At 40.6% G+C, this 16,189-nt stretch overlaps 1 protein-coding gene across 1 annotated transcript; it reads left to right on the top strand.

The window, feature by feature from the left end:
* Positions 1-641: 641 nt before the first annotated feature.
* rbm6 (RNA binding motif protein 6) lies at positions 642-13,501 on the top strand. The gene is made up of 23 exons (XM_072382002.1): positions 642-760; positions 1,362-1,429; positions 2,656-4,138; positions 4,260-4,349; positions 4,465-4,534; positions 5,486-5,559; positions 8,202-8,276; positions 8,730-9,021; positions 9,120-9,277; positions 9,387-9,487; positions 9,592-9,661; positions 9,761-9,827; positions 10,047-10,105; positions 10,186-10,306; positions 10,482-10,579; positions 10,891-11,238; positions 11,331-11,480; positions 11,565-11,630; positions 12,040-12,267; positions 12,354-12,428; positions 12,536-12,633; positions 12,811-12,862; positions 12,957-13,501. The coding sequence occupies exons 2-23, from the start codon at positions 1,383-1,385 to the stop codon at positions 13,047-13,049; spliced, it is 3,915 nt and encodes a 1,304-aa protein (XP_072238103.1). The 5' UTR covers positions 642-760; positions 1,362-1,382; the 3' UTR covers positions 13,050-13,501.
* Positions 13,502-16,189: the final 2,688 nt, after the last annotated feature.

The raw sequence follows: 16,189 nt of genomic DNA, 5'->3' as shown, positions 1-16,189 counted from the left end.
CAAACCAGACAACACAATAATGTGTAGTTATTCAAGTGATTTGGCAGCATCTTTAAGCTGTCAGCGATTCATCATACATTATACAGAATACACAAAGCAGGTTGTGATTTTTTATGAAGGTAGCTTTCCTTTGCTTACCAGCCCATAGGCATAGAAGGAAACAAAGAAGCATTTAGCAAATAATGCAGCACATGGAGAAAAAAAATAGAAATTGCTCTGCAAAATGGACAAGTCCGTAAATGAAAATGCTGCCTAATATAGCATTAAAGGCTAACAAAAAGGAGGCACCTTTCAGTAGAAATTCATTTAAAAAAGTTACACACTCAAAAACACAAAAATAAATAAAGACCTTCATGTTATAACCAGATTTGGATGTGGACTGTAGACCCAGTGACAGGAAACATGTGCTCATTTAATGCAGCATCAAAGGTGGTAACAGTTCAAAGACAAGAAAATAACATCTTCAGATCACGTTTAGCAATGAAATAGCTATTTTTTTACATTTTACAGAAATGAAACAAATCCTTCCACAGGAACACAGTAGAGGGCAGCAAAATAGTAGTGGTCTGGTCTGCCTAACTATAGGAGAAGAAGAAGAAGAAGTAGAAGAAGAAGTAGAAGAAGAAGCAGAAGAAGCTATGTTCCCTTTGTAGCAACCAACGAAGAAGAAGATCGTCTCCATTTTTAATCAATAGTTCCTTCATCGACGATTTGGGCGATAGTGCAGCTAAATAGGAGCTGAGATTTAAAAACAGCAGAGGTGAGTCTTTGAAAAAAGACCGCGACGGTAGTTAAATCTAGGAGCACTAAATGTTGCTGATTGGTTGCAAACTAAAGCGAAGAAACTGTCTTTTTAATGTTCGCAAGTTCCGACCCTTCTGAAAAAGCGCTTTGTCGCTCTGAGCTAACTTTAAAAATAGTCTCTTTGGTTAAGTGCCATCGATTTAGTCATCATAACAATTATTGTAATATTATTATTCCTAATAATTCTTGTATAATGCAATAATTTACGTCTCCTACGTGATCTGTGTTTGTTGTGGCGTAGATTAGGAAGGCCTAGTGGTGGCTACATTTAGCGGGCCACTGTTGTGCCACCATTAGCGGTCATACCGCATAGGCTTATTTGGCACTTGTTTGACGTTATGCTGTCACTTTTTATTAATAATTCTTATTGCATTATGAAAATTACACACTTGCCAACGTATTGATCTTATTTTTGTTCCACGCGCTCAAAGATTAAATTGGGGTCGTGCTGTTAGAGTCCGCGTCTTATCAGTTTTATAATTTATGCCATTGCCAAGGACACGTGGTCTGTCCATCTGCCTTCCTACAATTATGTAAACCATTCATTTTGCCTTCAGGGAGGATACTTACTCACAAATATGTGGGATGGACCAGGCCAAGGACCACGGGGAGGAGCACCCTTTCGGTAAGCAAGCATCCTTCAATCAGAAACATAGGCCTAAAATAAAGATCGACTTAGTAGTAAAAAATAAATGTATGTTTTCCTCAGTTGAACTTCTTTAGTTTCAAGTTGTGGTATTTGCAAACGATAGACAATATTCTTAAAGATTAGTATCATAATAATTATTATATTACAGCATTAAATATGTGTGGGCACACCATGCAAATCCTGTAAATTATGTTTTGGTAAATATTTAACTTATACACTGAAAGCCTGTGTTAATATTACTTTAACATGAATCTTTCTCAAAGTGAGAGCTCCTCTTTCATGTTTATGATTAATAAATTATGTTTAGCATTGTTTTCCTGCTTGTGCTGATCCACAAGGCAATCTGATTACATGTCCCCAATAATTTACAGTATTGGTCTACTGTAGTTATAGACTTTGTTTTGGGCTGTCTTAATACAGTTATTCAAGCTGTAAAACGGGCCTGGCATAGTTTTTGCATATTTACGTGATTGCTATTATTTGAGCTGAACATTTTGCCTGGTTGTTGTGATAATTTCCTTTTTTACGTTTAAAACAGTTTAGCTCGTTTTTTTTTTCATTTTGCTGCACATTTTTCTTCTCCTGCTGTTTATTGTACCAGTTGCTCAGAACTGACCACATTTCAGCGAACAACTTGTGAAATTTACTTAGAAATGTAGTTGTTAAGCCGAAAGACAACTTTAATTTCTGTGTGCACGTTTTAAGCATTGTTTTTTTTTAAGCTAAATTGGGGGGGGAAGAGATCCTGAGAAAATGTCTTTGCAAAAAAAAAAAGCCAAAATAAAAATTTCATAAAATGATCAGAATGACAAATATTGTAATTATTTCTATGAAGATCTAAATCTTTTATTAAGAATAATCTATTATTAGTCAAAGCCTCGGCATGGGGTTGGGTGGGTGCCTGTCTTTTGTTGTACTTTCTACGCGTGCAGGTTGCAGTTGTAAAACACTAAGATCTTAGCCAAACTGGCAGTAGATTTCTTTTTATACAGTCATCTCTGAACATCTTGAAGATATAGTTGTAAGCCACAGTCACCACTGTCACAGTTTCAGTGCTGGCATCATAAAATAAGATTTGTGATGTACCAAACTTCAATGGTCCTGTTGGAGAATAATGATGAATTGAAGCCACTTCTACTTTGCTTCTTGGTTTTGTGCATTTCAAACAAAGCAGTAGCCTAATATATTGATGTATATTGCAGTGGTGATCACCGTGGAGAGATGTTTGGGGGCAGAGATCGTCCAATGCCGGATTTTAGAGGTAGAGGTGGAATGAACATGGGTCCCATGGGTCCCATGGGTCATATGGGCCCAAGACATCCAGATATACCAGCGATGGACATGAGGAGGATGGATGGTCCCCCCATGAGACTGCGTGATATGGATCCACGTGATTTACAAGGAAGAGAGCCAAATCGAGATTTCTTCAGACCTGGAGAGGAGCCAGCCTTCGGCCATAGGAGGGAGTTTGACGTTTCCTTCAGAGACAAACCGATGAATCCCCCTGGTTTCCAAGGACCAGGCAGAGATTTGGGAGAGATGGGAGGGAGGGGTATGCATCCACGGGATTCAAACAACCGATTTATGGACATGAGAGACAGGGAGTCGATTCGTTATGACATGCCTCAGTTTCCCAATCCTAATGTTGATGGAAGAAGAGGGTTTCCCACGGATCGAATGGAGCGAAATGATGGATTTAGGGACATGCATGACAGGCCCCCAATGGGCATTGGTGGTAATGATCGCTATGAGATGGACTTACCTCCACGTGAAAGGAGAGTGATGGACACTGACAGGAGAGGAGGCCCACCTTTCAATCCAAGAGGTAGATTTGAATCAGATGTGGATTTCAGAAATCGACCTGCACCATCAGCTGAATTTAGAGGTAGAGATCGGTCACCTTTAAGGTTTGGAAAGAGTGATGTCCCTACAGTGGATAGGGAAAGATCAGACATGCCCTCAGATGCTGTTGGTCCTCGAAGGTCAGAGTTTATGGGTGCAGGAGATGCAGTCGTTAAGAGAGAGTATCAAGAGTCAAGTGGTAGTCCCCTTATGGATTATCGAAGTGGTGAGGAGATGACTCTTGCTGAGGAATGGAAGACTCGTCGAAAGGACAAGAGTCCTTTTCTGGATAAAGGTGTGGGAGTTGTACCAGAAACCAACTTCCCTGTAGGCTTTAGCAGGAATGTTAACGTTCGGAATCCACCGCCATTTCACGAGAGGGATAAGCCACCTGTTGGCTTTCCAGAGAAAGATGTTGGCTTTCCCCGTGGTCCACAGGATCATTTGCTCCCAGAATTAAGCCCCCTCACTGGCCGTCTGGACAGAGAAAATAATCAGTGGCTTGGAGAAAGGGACCCAAAGTATATTCAGAATAAACCAAATCGTGATGAAAGGTCCCCTTACCATCAAAAGAAGAATCAGCCCTCACATGAGGTTCAGGATCCAAATGATTGCTTTAAACGGATAAAAGATGGAGCTTCCAGGGATAAGCTTGAGGAGGAGCATGACTTCCTAAGCAGCAGCACAGGACAGACAAAAGATCAAGACTATAGGGACATTGATTATAGGACAGGGTCTGGAAGAGCGTTTGAATACAAACACGAAGAACTTCAGGCTCCAGAGAAACTCCTCAAAGATTCTAAACCGATGACACCTTCAAAATTCCCTGACTCTGGTTCCCAGGTATGTGTGTTTCTTTCTCTTTTTAAAATTTTTTTTTTACCCATCTTAAGGTCAAGCATGCATCTAAAGATTACATTTCCCATTTTTAATGCTTTAATATTTCATGACCATTCTCTGAAAGGATCAGGATTACAGGAACGCTTCACTGAAGGACAAAGTTTCAAATATTATATCCATCACTGGTATTCCAAAGAATGCCACAATGGAGCAGGTAATAAAACATGGACGGAACTTTGCTTGATAATTGCAGTCACTTATAATAGACTATGGTAGTTGTAATTGGTATAGATGGCATAACTAAACCAGCTTGATATTGTCTTTTTCAGATTCTTGGTGCCTTTGCGGTTCGCGATGGTGTGTCAATGCAGGGGATGAAAATCAAAAATGTTGTGCCAGGTAAGAATTGGGATTCTTTACGGGTTTGTTTGGGGCAGTCGATCGCTAACATGTCCCTCGACATTTCGCTTAAACGACATTCGAAACTCCGCCTTTCTTTATTTTTCCCACATTCTTCGTTGCTTTTGTTTATGGTGATGTGTGATCCCGCTCAGTGTAAAGGAAGGGTGGGCTGGGGGGAGGGGTCTCTGCCATCCTTCGTTTCAAACGAGGAGGTGGAGTCATTGGGCTCAGCGATTAGAGGAGTCAATATTGGCAGCTTTTGGAGCGTGATATTCCGTGTTGGTCATGGAAGATCTGTGATGAGTGTCTAGTTGAATTTGTCCTTTGCCGACATTAGTTCTAAGCACACTGAAAAGGACGAGTCGGCGAACCTGAAATGGAAACCGCCTTGTTGTTAGTCTTTGTTCATCCTGCTGTAGAGTGAGAGTTTTTCTCTGTGGATCGCTGTACACGTGGTGCCTACTTGATGCCGAGCCTTTTTTCTTTTTTTTTTTTTTGTGAAGATTATGCCTCAAATTCCATCAGTATTTATTTTTTCTTTATGAATGTACCAAAACGGCATCACAGAAAGAGGTGCTTCTTTTCAATTTGATGTTACCATGAGTTCTCCATGGTGCACACCACGCAAAGGTTTTACTGCCAATGGTCTGGGATATTTTTCTGTTAAGGCTTTCCTCTTATCAAATTCTTTCAAGGCGAGTCTGGTACATTTTCAGTCATGGCTATTCTGACTTAGGGGGGAAAAAAAACAAACAAACAAAGCAAAAATGTTCCCCTGAAAAGGTATGTATTTCAATGAAAGTGTGAAAATTCGCTCGCACCGATCTCGATGTATTCACGAATGCTTTTTTTCTTTTTTTCCCCTTTTTCTTTGTGTTTCACTGGGTGACTTGTCATTATTGGAATTGACTAACAAAAACCCATCTGTATTTCAAATGCTGTCCCCAGGTTACAGCTACGATATGGCCTATGTGGAGTTTTTAAACCTCGAGGATGCAGTCCACTTCATGGAGTCCAACAAGGTGGCCCATCCTCGTCACTCTACGAAGGCCGTCTCTCCCATCAGGATTACGAGGGGTTGAGAGGGCATTCAGTAGCTGGGGGAGGGGGAAGAACCTGGGAAAGGGTTACAATTATTACTGAACTTATCTTGATTAAGGAGATAAGTCATGTGTTGACATTTTTGTTGACCGCTGGTCCTAACCTAACATAATCATGCACAAAAGCCACGATAGAAACAGTGCTACAGGTTTCCTATTTAGTACTGGAGTGCTATTTAGTGCTGAGACCTAGAAAACGTATTTATTCGAAACTGTATAAGCAGACAGCAACAATAGATTTCCCTCTTACTGGTAACGGTCCCCAACTTTTGAGATTGCAGCTGCAAACCACCCAACTCTGGAATGGATTAAACCAGACGATAGATTAAAAGAGTAAAAAGTTAAAAAAAACAACTCAGTCCTTACATTGGATTGCTTGTTACTTCAGATATTAAACATTCTGTGAAGAACACTGATGATAAAGTTGCGTTGCTCGGTCGCCATTTCCTCGGATGTTGGTTTTTAGCACAAAGAGGATCTAGGGAAAAGTTGTGACACTTGTGAAGAGATTTCTGTTCACTTGCAGATTTAAAGACGCCAGCGTTCCAGCGGATGATTTATTTATGTTTTTTTTATTGTTGTTTTTGTCATTCTTTTATTTTTATTTTGCTGCACTGCCACTGGGTTACCAGACTGGCTTCATTGTGAAAGGATGAGGAGGCTTCCTTCGTGGTTTTTGCTCGAGTGCCGCTTCATGAGAACCCCGGATTGTCATTTTGTTTTGCTTATTCGCAAGTGACGGTGAGCGTTGTTGAGATTTTGACATTGGAAATACATTTTGAAATGGGTTTTCTTCTTGGGATTTCTGAATCCTTGTCGTGATCGCAGCTCTTTCACTATTTTCTCAACCAGTTGAATCTCAGGATAGAGTTTTACGCTACGCTGAAGTTTTACTTTAGAGGTTGAAATGTCTCAACATTTAAGTGCTTTGCCTTGAAAGTTTCTAACAGTTTTCCTCTCGAACAAAGTTCACAATGTTTTGGTTCAAAATCAAATCTACCTGCAGCTGTTAGCTTGGTTACCTTTTTAAATGTTTCTGTCAGTTGTTTCCAGGTAATGAATTTTGGTGATTTGAGTGCCATGATGCTGCCTTTACTGTCAGTGAGGTTGACAGCTGTGCTTCGGATATTCTCAGCCTTTGTGGAATTTGATCCTCTTATTCTTCATCTTGAACTGTCATCAGGTGTAATCCTTTGTCTTTTGGATCTTTTTCTTTTTTTTTTTACCCTGAGCTTTACCACTTCACAGAGCTGTAGGTGTTGCTGCTGCCTGTTTGTCTTACAACTTCCCCTCCGTGGCAGAACGGTTTGAGCAGGTCATCTTCAGTCATATTTTTTTATTTTTTTCCCCCCTTTTTCCAAAAGCGTGCACATCCTCCTCTCTGTGGTACTTTCTTGAACTCCAGTGAATCCCGGGTGCTTTGATTTCAGTCTGCTTTTGGATTGCTCGCAGCAGTTTGGGAATGAGTTTGACATCTTCTGATTTGCATCTATCAAACACAGTCTCACAGGAGCCCTGATCGTGCTGTTGTCATGTTTAACAGATGAAGCACCTTATCTCTTTGTAGATGAAAGAAGTTCCATTGTTGCTGAAATGTGTAGTATTTATCAGTCATGTTTTACTCTTTGGTCACTTCTGCTTCTGCTTTCTCCTTTACTTTCTTGATTATTTTTATTTTTTTTCCTTGCGATAGCTCAATATAAAAGCTAGTTGTGTGGGTTATGGCTCTAGTTTTGTGCTTTTTATGTTGACCGTGATGGCCTATTGTGTCCATTTGTGATGGTTAATTATATCTTGTGTAACAGAGATGCTGTAGAATTAACCAGCATCGATAGCGGCCTTTATTTGAAAGGCACTGCGTTGGAATTTTGCATATTGAATCCACCAGTTTCACACTGTATTCTGTTTCCTGTGTATTTGTGGCTAGATGGTAGAAAGTGGACATTGACAGAGGGATCGTTTGGTCTGTACTTCTCATTTGCTCAGTGTGGTTCTCATCTGGCACTAAAAAGTTTTACTATGACCTTTGGCAGTTATGCTATTGATGTGAGTCTTGCTAATACCAAAGTTAGACTATGATAGAGCTTTCTTTCTGATAGCACCCCACCCACCCCCCAAAAAAAAAGAAATCGAGCTATTTCGGTGATGGCTAAACACTCCCTAGTTCTAGCTTTTCAGTTCAGGTCTTTGCTGTTTTCTTTGTCCTGTTATCTTTTGGTTTCGGTTTCACAAAAAGCATTTTGAGAGTGTCGCTTCTGGTTTGAGAAAACTGTTGGGTATTTTCCACTCTCGCCTGACATCGTGCGACTCAAACTTTCACTTGATCAGTTGACGCTGTAGCTGACAGGTAAATAGTAAAAAGAACACCTAGTTGCTGGCCTTGTTTAAGGGGAAAAGCCGAAGCCATGGACCTGGACTTGGTATACTACCTTAAGTGCTGGGCCATTTTCTCCTCATCATTAAAGAGAAAGGCTAAACCTGCCATAGGGCATGTCATTGCTATTATTTTAGCTGGGTCACTAATAAGGTAAAATGCTGATTGGGGTTTTGTGTTTTTCTTCCAGGGATCCCTAAAGGTTGGCACTAGAACAACTTCCATGAAGTTTATCCAGCCAGAAGAGTGTGAAAGAGGTGTTCATGTGAGTGTATCTGAAAGATTTTCTTTGGTAAAGGTGGAAGTGCACATGCAACCGAAAGTTTCCATAGTAAAGTGTGTTATTGACATTGTTTTAGCGACACAGCTATACCATAATGATCAGTGTTGCAGTGAAATTGTCCGTCCTAGAACTGCTTTACATATTTTTACTTACACCTCCTGTCACCAAAGAAATGGAGCAAAGTGAATGTGAACCACAGATGGAATTATGCTGCTAAATGAAGCAGCACAGGAAGAGTTCTTACCAAAGGCAGATTAGATCAATTATGATTGCAAAAAAAAACCTTATTATGGCTTTTCTTGTTTTTCAAATACAATACGTTTCAAAGAATGGCCTCCAGTCGAGTAAATGAAAGCCATCATTTGTCATCAGGTTGTTCTTGATCTTTTTTTACAATAACAGAACGTTCCTTTTCTTCCTGCCTTGTTGAATCAGGAATCAGATCACAAAGTACCTCAACCTCAAGATTCCCAGTTGCACAGATCCGATGTACCTTTAGAAGAGTTGAGGACGGACCGGAATGGGTCCAGCCCAAAAGGTCCCATGGACCAGCTGTCACACAGCCAGTGGCAGCGAATGTCTGACCTGACTCCTGAGGCCTGGCAGCAGCAGGTGGACCAACAGCTCCAGGAACAAGAAACAGAACAACAGGCAGAATCCTGGAGCGGCCGCAACCCTCCTCATCACAGCTCCCCGCAGTCAAACTCTGTATTCAAAGACAGCAAAAGTAACTAAACTCCTTGTTCTTTAGCTCTTCAAGCAAAAAGAAATAAAAAAATTGCTATCAATCCATGCATTTTCAGCTGTTACCATGCCACTTTACAGCCATGATTATAAAGAATGTGAAGGCTACCACCGCAGTGGAGACCATCCTCAAAGCCTTGGATCCGTATGCGTATCTGGATGAGAGAAATGTACGCCTGGTGAAGGGAAAGCCCCCTGGAACGAAGTGCTTCTGCTTTGTTGACATGGACTCCCATGAGGTACCTTCAGATATCAGGGAAACCCATTTTGCTGTTTAAAAAAGAATGTTGTGTGCATTTTACGTTCATGATGATGTTGTACAACATCTCATTTTGTCCTCTTTTGTAGCAAGTGACACGTCTGGTCGAGCTCCTCACTAAACCCCGGCCGCTTTACATCGACGGAGTCAGAGTTTACGCTGAGGTTGCAAAACCCCTGAAGAACCAGAGGTAAGTCCCTATGTCGGGGTGGGAAGAAAAAGAAAACCTTACCCAACCGTGTCTTTTTAAAGAATTCTAATCTAATTAGTTATTTCGGTTTCTGTCCATTTCAGTTTCAGAAGAGATTATGATAAGTCGAGCACTTCTATCCTTGGGCATCCACCTGATGCTAACATGATGGCAGTAAGTCGTCTTCTTTCTTTGATCATGTTGCAAACTGTTGAGGAAAAGAGAAAACGTCGCAGCACTTCAGAAATAACTTGTGCTTTGGGGCTTTTTCAGCTGCAGCCTCTGCCGCAACCTCCCCTGTTCTTGCAGCCACCTGCTGGTGCCACTGCAGCGTTACAAGGTGACTCATCTTCAGCTACATAATGTAGTGTTTGTTTTTTAACTCGCTAAAGCAACTGAATAATTCCTTTCCCATTGCTAGATGCAGCATGTTTACCCTCGGCACTCTAAAAAATTAAGATTAATTACCTTGCCATTGCACTCAAAAAGCAGATGTTAATGGCTTTAGTGTGGCTTTTACCCTTCATCAAATGGTCTTAATAGTGTTTTTGGTCAATAGGTGATTTGATGGCTGGCTGCATAAATCCTGCTCTGTCATCAGACCCCAGCTTAAGCCAGGTAGGTTGCAAGGCAAAAAGCAAAGCTAGACGTATCTTCTCTCCAATGTTGGTGCTTATCTTTATTTGAACACCACGTAGGGAATTGGCTATGTGGACCCTCCGGCTGTGGTTCCTCTGTACCAGGCTGGTGGACTTCCTGTGCGCACAGACTCTGTGGGGATGACTCCCACCACAGATGGATCACAGTCTTCTATTTATGGTAAGAAACGATTAGAGTTTAAAACGAGTAAATGTTTATAAAAATCTAAAATGAGCTGGTAATAAGTCCCATTAGATTCCAAGCTACCTCAATGATAAACACAGTATCTATATCTGCTGCTCTTTATATTTCCAGTTGATTTATTTACAATTTGCATTTGTCATTCTTCCTGGAGGCTCCGAGACTCCTGACATATCCAGCTACTTGTACGATTCTACGTCGGGCTTCTACTACGATCCCGAGACGACGCTCTACTACGATCCAAACTCAAGGGTGAGACTCCAATAAAGCAGTGATCTAGTGCTTTCACTGGCATATGAGCAGGCAAAATTACGCTCAAAAGTATCTAAAGTTTGACTCCAGCTACTGTAAGTCCAACAAAGGCTGGAAAATTTAGTGTCGAATTCTGGCTTCCTATATAAATGTGAATTCTCCTCGGCTCTAATGGAGATGGATGGGTTATCATTTGTGTAGGTTCTGTTTTTATGCTGCAGGCTGTAACCTTTAAATGAGTAATAACTGGACCTGAGTCATCTTTCACAGTCCAGCTGACAGCTGTGTCTCCTTCGTGTTGTTGTGTTTAGTATTTCTACAACGCTCAGACCCAGGAGTATCTGTACTGGGATGCGGCATCAAAGGCCTACATCCCAGTTCCAGGAGGGAACTCTGCAGATACCCAGCCTCCAACAATGACCGCAGAAGACCAGGCCATCCTTTCCAACCCAGCTGCAGATGCTCCTCTGGAAATGAAGAAACCATCGATGCTATCGCAAACCTCAGCAGGTCTGGCACCTGTTTCGGCCGGCTCCTCCGCTTCAGAGGCCGTCTCAACTCCCATAACGGCTTCAGACAAAAAGGAAGACGACGATTCTGCGAAAAAGGACAAAGAAAAGGATAAAGATGACAAGCCAAGAAGCCTTGCTGCCGTGAAGGTAGCGCATATGTCGTAATGTGACTGAACAAAATGTGCTTTAGATACACGTAGAAGACAAATAACTGAGAAAAATGATGTTGCTTTTTGCAGATTATGAAAGATATGGAGCGCTGGGCAAAGATCCAGAATCGTCAGAAGGAAAGTGTCCGGGCTCCTTCTCCTGTCCTCAAGACCGGAATTGAGGATGATAAGAGGCAGTCAAAGTCAGCTGATGCTGCTTTTGCAATATTTGAGAGAAAGGTTAGAAACATTCTAACATTCTTACTTGTACAATGTGTGCGGTTACTTGTATGATAAACAAATTTTCACCCTTTGCTGTTGTAGATCTCAGGTGGGGAAGATCTTTTTAAGAAGCCCCTTGCTCCTCCCAAGAAAGATGAAAAATCTAAGGTACGAGTCTGTTCTATACAGTTTTCCAAGTGAGTACTGTTGACCCTGTGGTCATATAGACAGGAGAGTTAAAGCTAGTGAAGTCAGTACAACAGTTGATGCCCAGGATGTAGTCTGCCTGTGTTTGGTCAGTCTTCCCTCCCACATCACTCGACCCTTTGAACTGTTGGTCCATTTTTCAAAGGAAAAGATTATTCACACTCTGACTAGGATTGAATGTGGAATTGCTAGGTGCTCGTGGTTACAGGAGAAAGATGTCCAAAAGAAAGAAAAGCCATATCTGTAACGCATTTATCTCTGTATTAAGTAAACAAAATGGTTTTCCTGCAAAGATGAAGCAAGATAATGCAATTTAGTCTGTTATTGATGCAAATATTGCTCATTTTGACAATTGTGTGCTATTTCTCAGCGTCCAATGGGCTCCTTGGGTCTGCTGGCCTCAGACTATGGAGCTGGAAGTGATGAAGAGGTGGAAGAAGATAAGGAGGAGGCAGCTAAGAGCAGTCAAAGCAGCCAGTCTGAGGAGAAGGAGGACAAACTTACCGACTGGAAGAAGATGGCCTGCTTGCTGTGCAGGAGACAGTTCCCCAACAAGGATGCTCTGATTCGCCACCAGCAGCTCTCTGACCTGCATAAAGTACTACATTTGAACCTATGTCTGAACAGTTGCTGACACTGACCCATCAAGCTAAACCTCTAATACTTGTTTTATTGTCTCAACAGCAAAATATGGAGATCCACCTTAAGATCAAGAGGTCAAAGAAGGAGCTCGAGGCATTGGAGAACCAGGAAAAGGAAGTGAGTAGACATTAATGTAATGGGGACTGCTGTGGAGACTTTCGAGCTGTCAGATAATGCAGTTAAAGGTACTATACTTTTCTGAAAGAGGAAATCATTCTCCACAGCTAAGCGCAAAAGAAGTTTCCAGATCACCAGAACAGAAAAGAAGAAAACACCATCACCAACAGCCGCAGCATCATAACACCTGGGCTGGAAGCTCCAGGTAGGCTCAAGCAGACTGTGTTGTGTGTTTAGATGGGAACAAAGTTGAATCCAAGGTTGTTGTTTTTCTTAAGGGATGTTTCACTTGGGTGGCTGTTGCTCAGGAGGAAAGACGCCCGCTGTTTAAATACAGTCTATTTACCCCTGCTTTGTGCTTTATTTTGTCTTCCATGTTCAGGGAAACAAACAAAGTCAGTGAGAGGCCTGGTTTAGGAGCTGAGCCTGTCCAAGTAAGTTTGAAATAATTTTTAACTGATGTGTGTCATTTTATATTTCTTACTTGTATGCTAAAGATTTTTATTAAATTCTTTTCTCCATCTGTAGCAGAGGAAGAAGGAGCCTGTTGTTTGGGATCATGCCACCTACAAACAAGCAGTGCGCAAAGCCATGTTCGCACGGTTCAAGGAACTTGAGTGATCTCATCTGAACACATCCTCAGTTTGATATGTGAAATGTTAATGACAAACTTGCCTATCTTGGCACAAGATATCCTTTTGACCGTCTCGAACATGATCGAACCGCATTATTATTATTTTTTTTACACTGAGATGAAGCTACAAAATTATGTGACCTAAAAATAACCTTGCAAGTCTACATCGGATCTAAGGAGTTGTACTACGTCGGTGATGGCTGTTGTATAGAAATGAATTCATACTGTTGGTTTTGCTTGTTTTTGTGTGGCCTTTATTTACAGTCGTGAAATTTGTCTATTTTTTTGGTTTCCCCCTTTTAAGTGTCAGGTTGGCCACAGATCCATTTTGTTTTAAAAATGACAGATTTTTACTTTTTCATTTTCATGGGTTGAAATTGCTCTTATATGTTCTCTTTTTAAGTAAAAAAATAAAATAAATAAATATATGAAAAAATATATATAATCTGGACCCACTTTTTTTTTGTTTTTGCATTTTTAAAAATATTTTCACTACATCATTTGACCGCTAGATGGCAGAATAACACCACGTTTTGTGATGTTGTGAATTCAAAAAATGAGATTACAGAACCAAACCTTCAGTTTCCTTTTTAATGTGTTTATCTATACGTTTTTGATAGGATCGGATCTCCTTAACACCAATCTGTGCCTCACAAATCAGTTGAAGTTTTTCCTGCTGTTCATATAATTTCAGTTCTTAAATCTTAATTTTAATGTTTCCCTTTTGGGGACTGCAGGATTTAGAATTTAAAGACTCCACTTGGACCTTTTACTAAAATCAAGGAATGAGCCCTCATTCTCTAAATGTTTGTAGCTCGGTGAGTGTAGGGAATAGCACTGTGCTGACACACCAACTCCTATGAGAGCAGGAACAGCAGCCCTGGGAAGCCTGACGAGCTGCAGTCAACCAGGCGTAGAGACAGCAAACGTGCATCGTACTTTGTGCTGATTTTTACTGCCTGATGAATGCCTGGTAATTACCTGGTCAACAGGTAGCTTGCATTTTACTGGTATACCTTAAATTCTGGAAAGGGTTTTGCAAATGATTGTGTTTTTGCTCAGTTATTGATTGCACATTCCTTTTATATCAACTTTTTACAATTAAAAAAAATAAATAAATAAAATAAGTGCCTTTGGCCTAGACAACATCCTGGAATTGGTTGTTGTCACATTTAATTATCACTCAAATGACTTTGGCATTTTCACAGCTGAGCAATACTCATCTTCTTTGTTACATTATCTTTGTAAACACAGTGTGAATCAATTCTCTATGAGAGCTGTCAGAGATCTGCGAATCATATCTGAACTATTGCAACTCTTATCATTCAGAAGGTTTAAACTTTCAAAGTGTAACCCTTGGTTTCATATCAGCTATCGTAACATTTGGCAGCAGCTTTGAATGCTCTGTGACTGATTATTGTCCTCTTACAAATAAAAGGTAGAGTAAATGCATTTCACTATAATGAGGTTTTTAAAAAACGCGTATAGCTCTAGTATAAAAAAAAGAACAACCGAGACAACAACCTGGAATGGAGTTTTTTTTTTTGGAATAAACAATCCTTTGTCTCTTAAGCATTTTTGTGGTCTCTGTTAGTCAATTTGTTTTTGGGATAAGGATTGCCTCCAAATCTGCTGAAGTCAAAAGTAGATCAAATATTTAGATTACGAATATTTCATTATTTTGCTGGCTGGTTGAAACGAAATAACCAAATTCATAGTTGGTCTCTCTTTTCTGGAGTATCAGACAACTGTAGGTATTTAGTCTAAATTTAGTCTGATAATCTGTGTTTTACACATAAATCGCACAGATTATAAACACTTCACTGGCATGTTCTTTTTTAAAAAAAAAACTTCTTCCACTCTGTAAATTAAACTATGATACTATGGTAAAACGGTGCCAACAGTATATGTAGGTCTAACTACTGTGATTTATGCAGATCTTAAATAAAATCACTGGGTGAGGGATTATCTGGTGTTTCATTTTTCCTCAAACAGCAGAAGGGATGCGACAAAAGGACTTCTGGCTATTTTTTTTATGGACTGATTTCCATTTTTCTTTTCTCAGTTCTGTCACAATATCCCATAGACACCCCCAGCTCCCAGTGACAGATGTCATCATTACGCGGTCCTAATGGTCTGTGGAATGAAAATTAATGTGCAGTTAGTCTGTGAGGATAAGAGGCCGAAAAAGAAAGCCAGAGCACTGAGAGTTGTCATGTTGCTATCCCCCTGCATGTGTGAAGGGGAGCGCCAGAGAGGAGAGTGGATGGCAGAAAAAAAAAAGTGGATAGGGGGACCAATTATCCCAGCTTGGTGTCTTTTAGCAGCTGGCAGGTGGAGCTGAAATGGCAGTCTGGGGACAAGACAGAAGAGGACACAGTCAGCAGGACTCTCAGATGTTGAAATGTGCTGTCAGACCACAGAAGTGAGAGGAGGATGGAGAAACAGCATTTGATTGCTCAGTGAAAGTCTTCCAATAAACTGTTTCAAATGGATGAAGACAAAGGTGAAAACACTTAAAACTGGGTTCAGGTTTGGAAATATCTTGCATCTATATTTCCACCATCCACATTTTTTTTTCTTCCTCTTAAAGAAGCTCCGGAAATTAAATCCAGAGTCTTCAAGATTAAATGACTTTTTTATAACATGGCTATATGTAGGACGAATGTGTGGTTTATCTCAAATCTCTTCTTTGTTTCGTTATGACAAATGATCAAAAACACAACCCGTGTAGAATAACCCCCTTGAGGAGAAGCATGTGTTTGTGGTCACCCCATGCAAACAAAGAGACTATACCATTACAAGCCCGTGGGTGTCAAGCTCGTCTGGGCAATTTGACCATCTGGCTTATACTTTCAAGTGCAAGTAAAAAAAATAATAATTTAAAAAAAAAGATTGCATCTGTTATTGATTGCTAATAACAACATCTTTAAACTCATCAGGATCATCAGGCATTAGACATACTTCAAAGTAGGTTGAGGGATTCTGGACAGTTGCTTTTAGTAGTGCCGGCCACAGAGGACGTCAGGGCACAGAACGCATTTGGAAATTATGTCATGGTTCTGCACTCCAGCTTTGATAAGGAAATTACCGCAGCGATAGCAATAATTTAACACAGAAAACAGCC

This window comes from Leuresthes tenuis, unplaced genomic scaffold (assembly GCF_036924035.1).
Source record: "Leuresthes tenuis unplaced genomic scaffold, fLeuTen1.0.hap1 SCAF_3, whole genome shotgun sequence".
Lineage (NCBI taxonomy): Eukaryota > Metazoa > Chordata > Actinopteri > Atheriniformes > Atherinopsidae > Leuresthes > Leuresthes tenuis.
The sequence above is the reverse complement of the archived record's forward strand: the minus strand, read 5'-3'. Positions and strand labels throughout refer to the sequence as shown.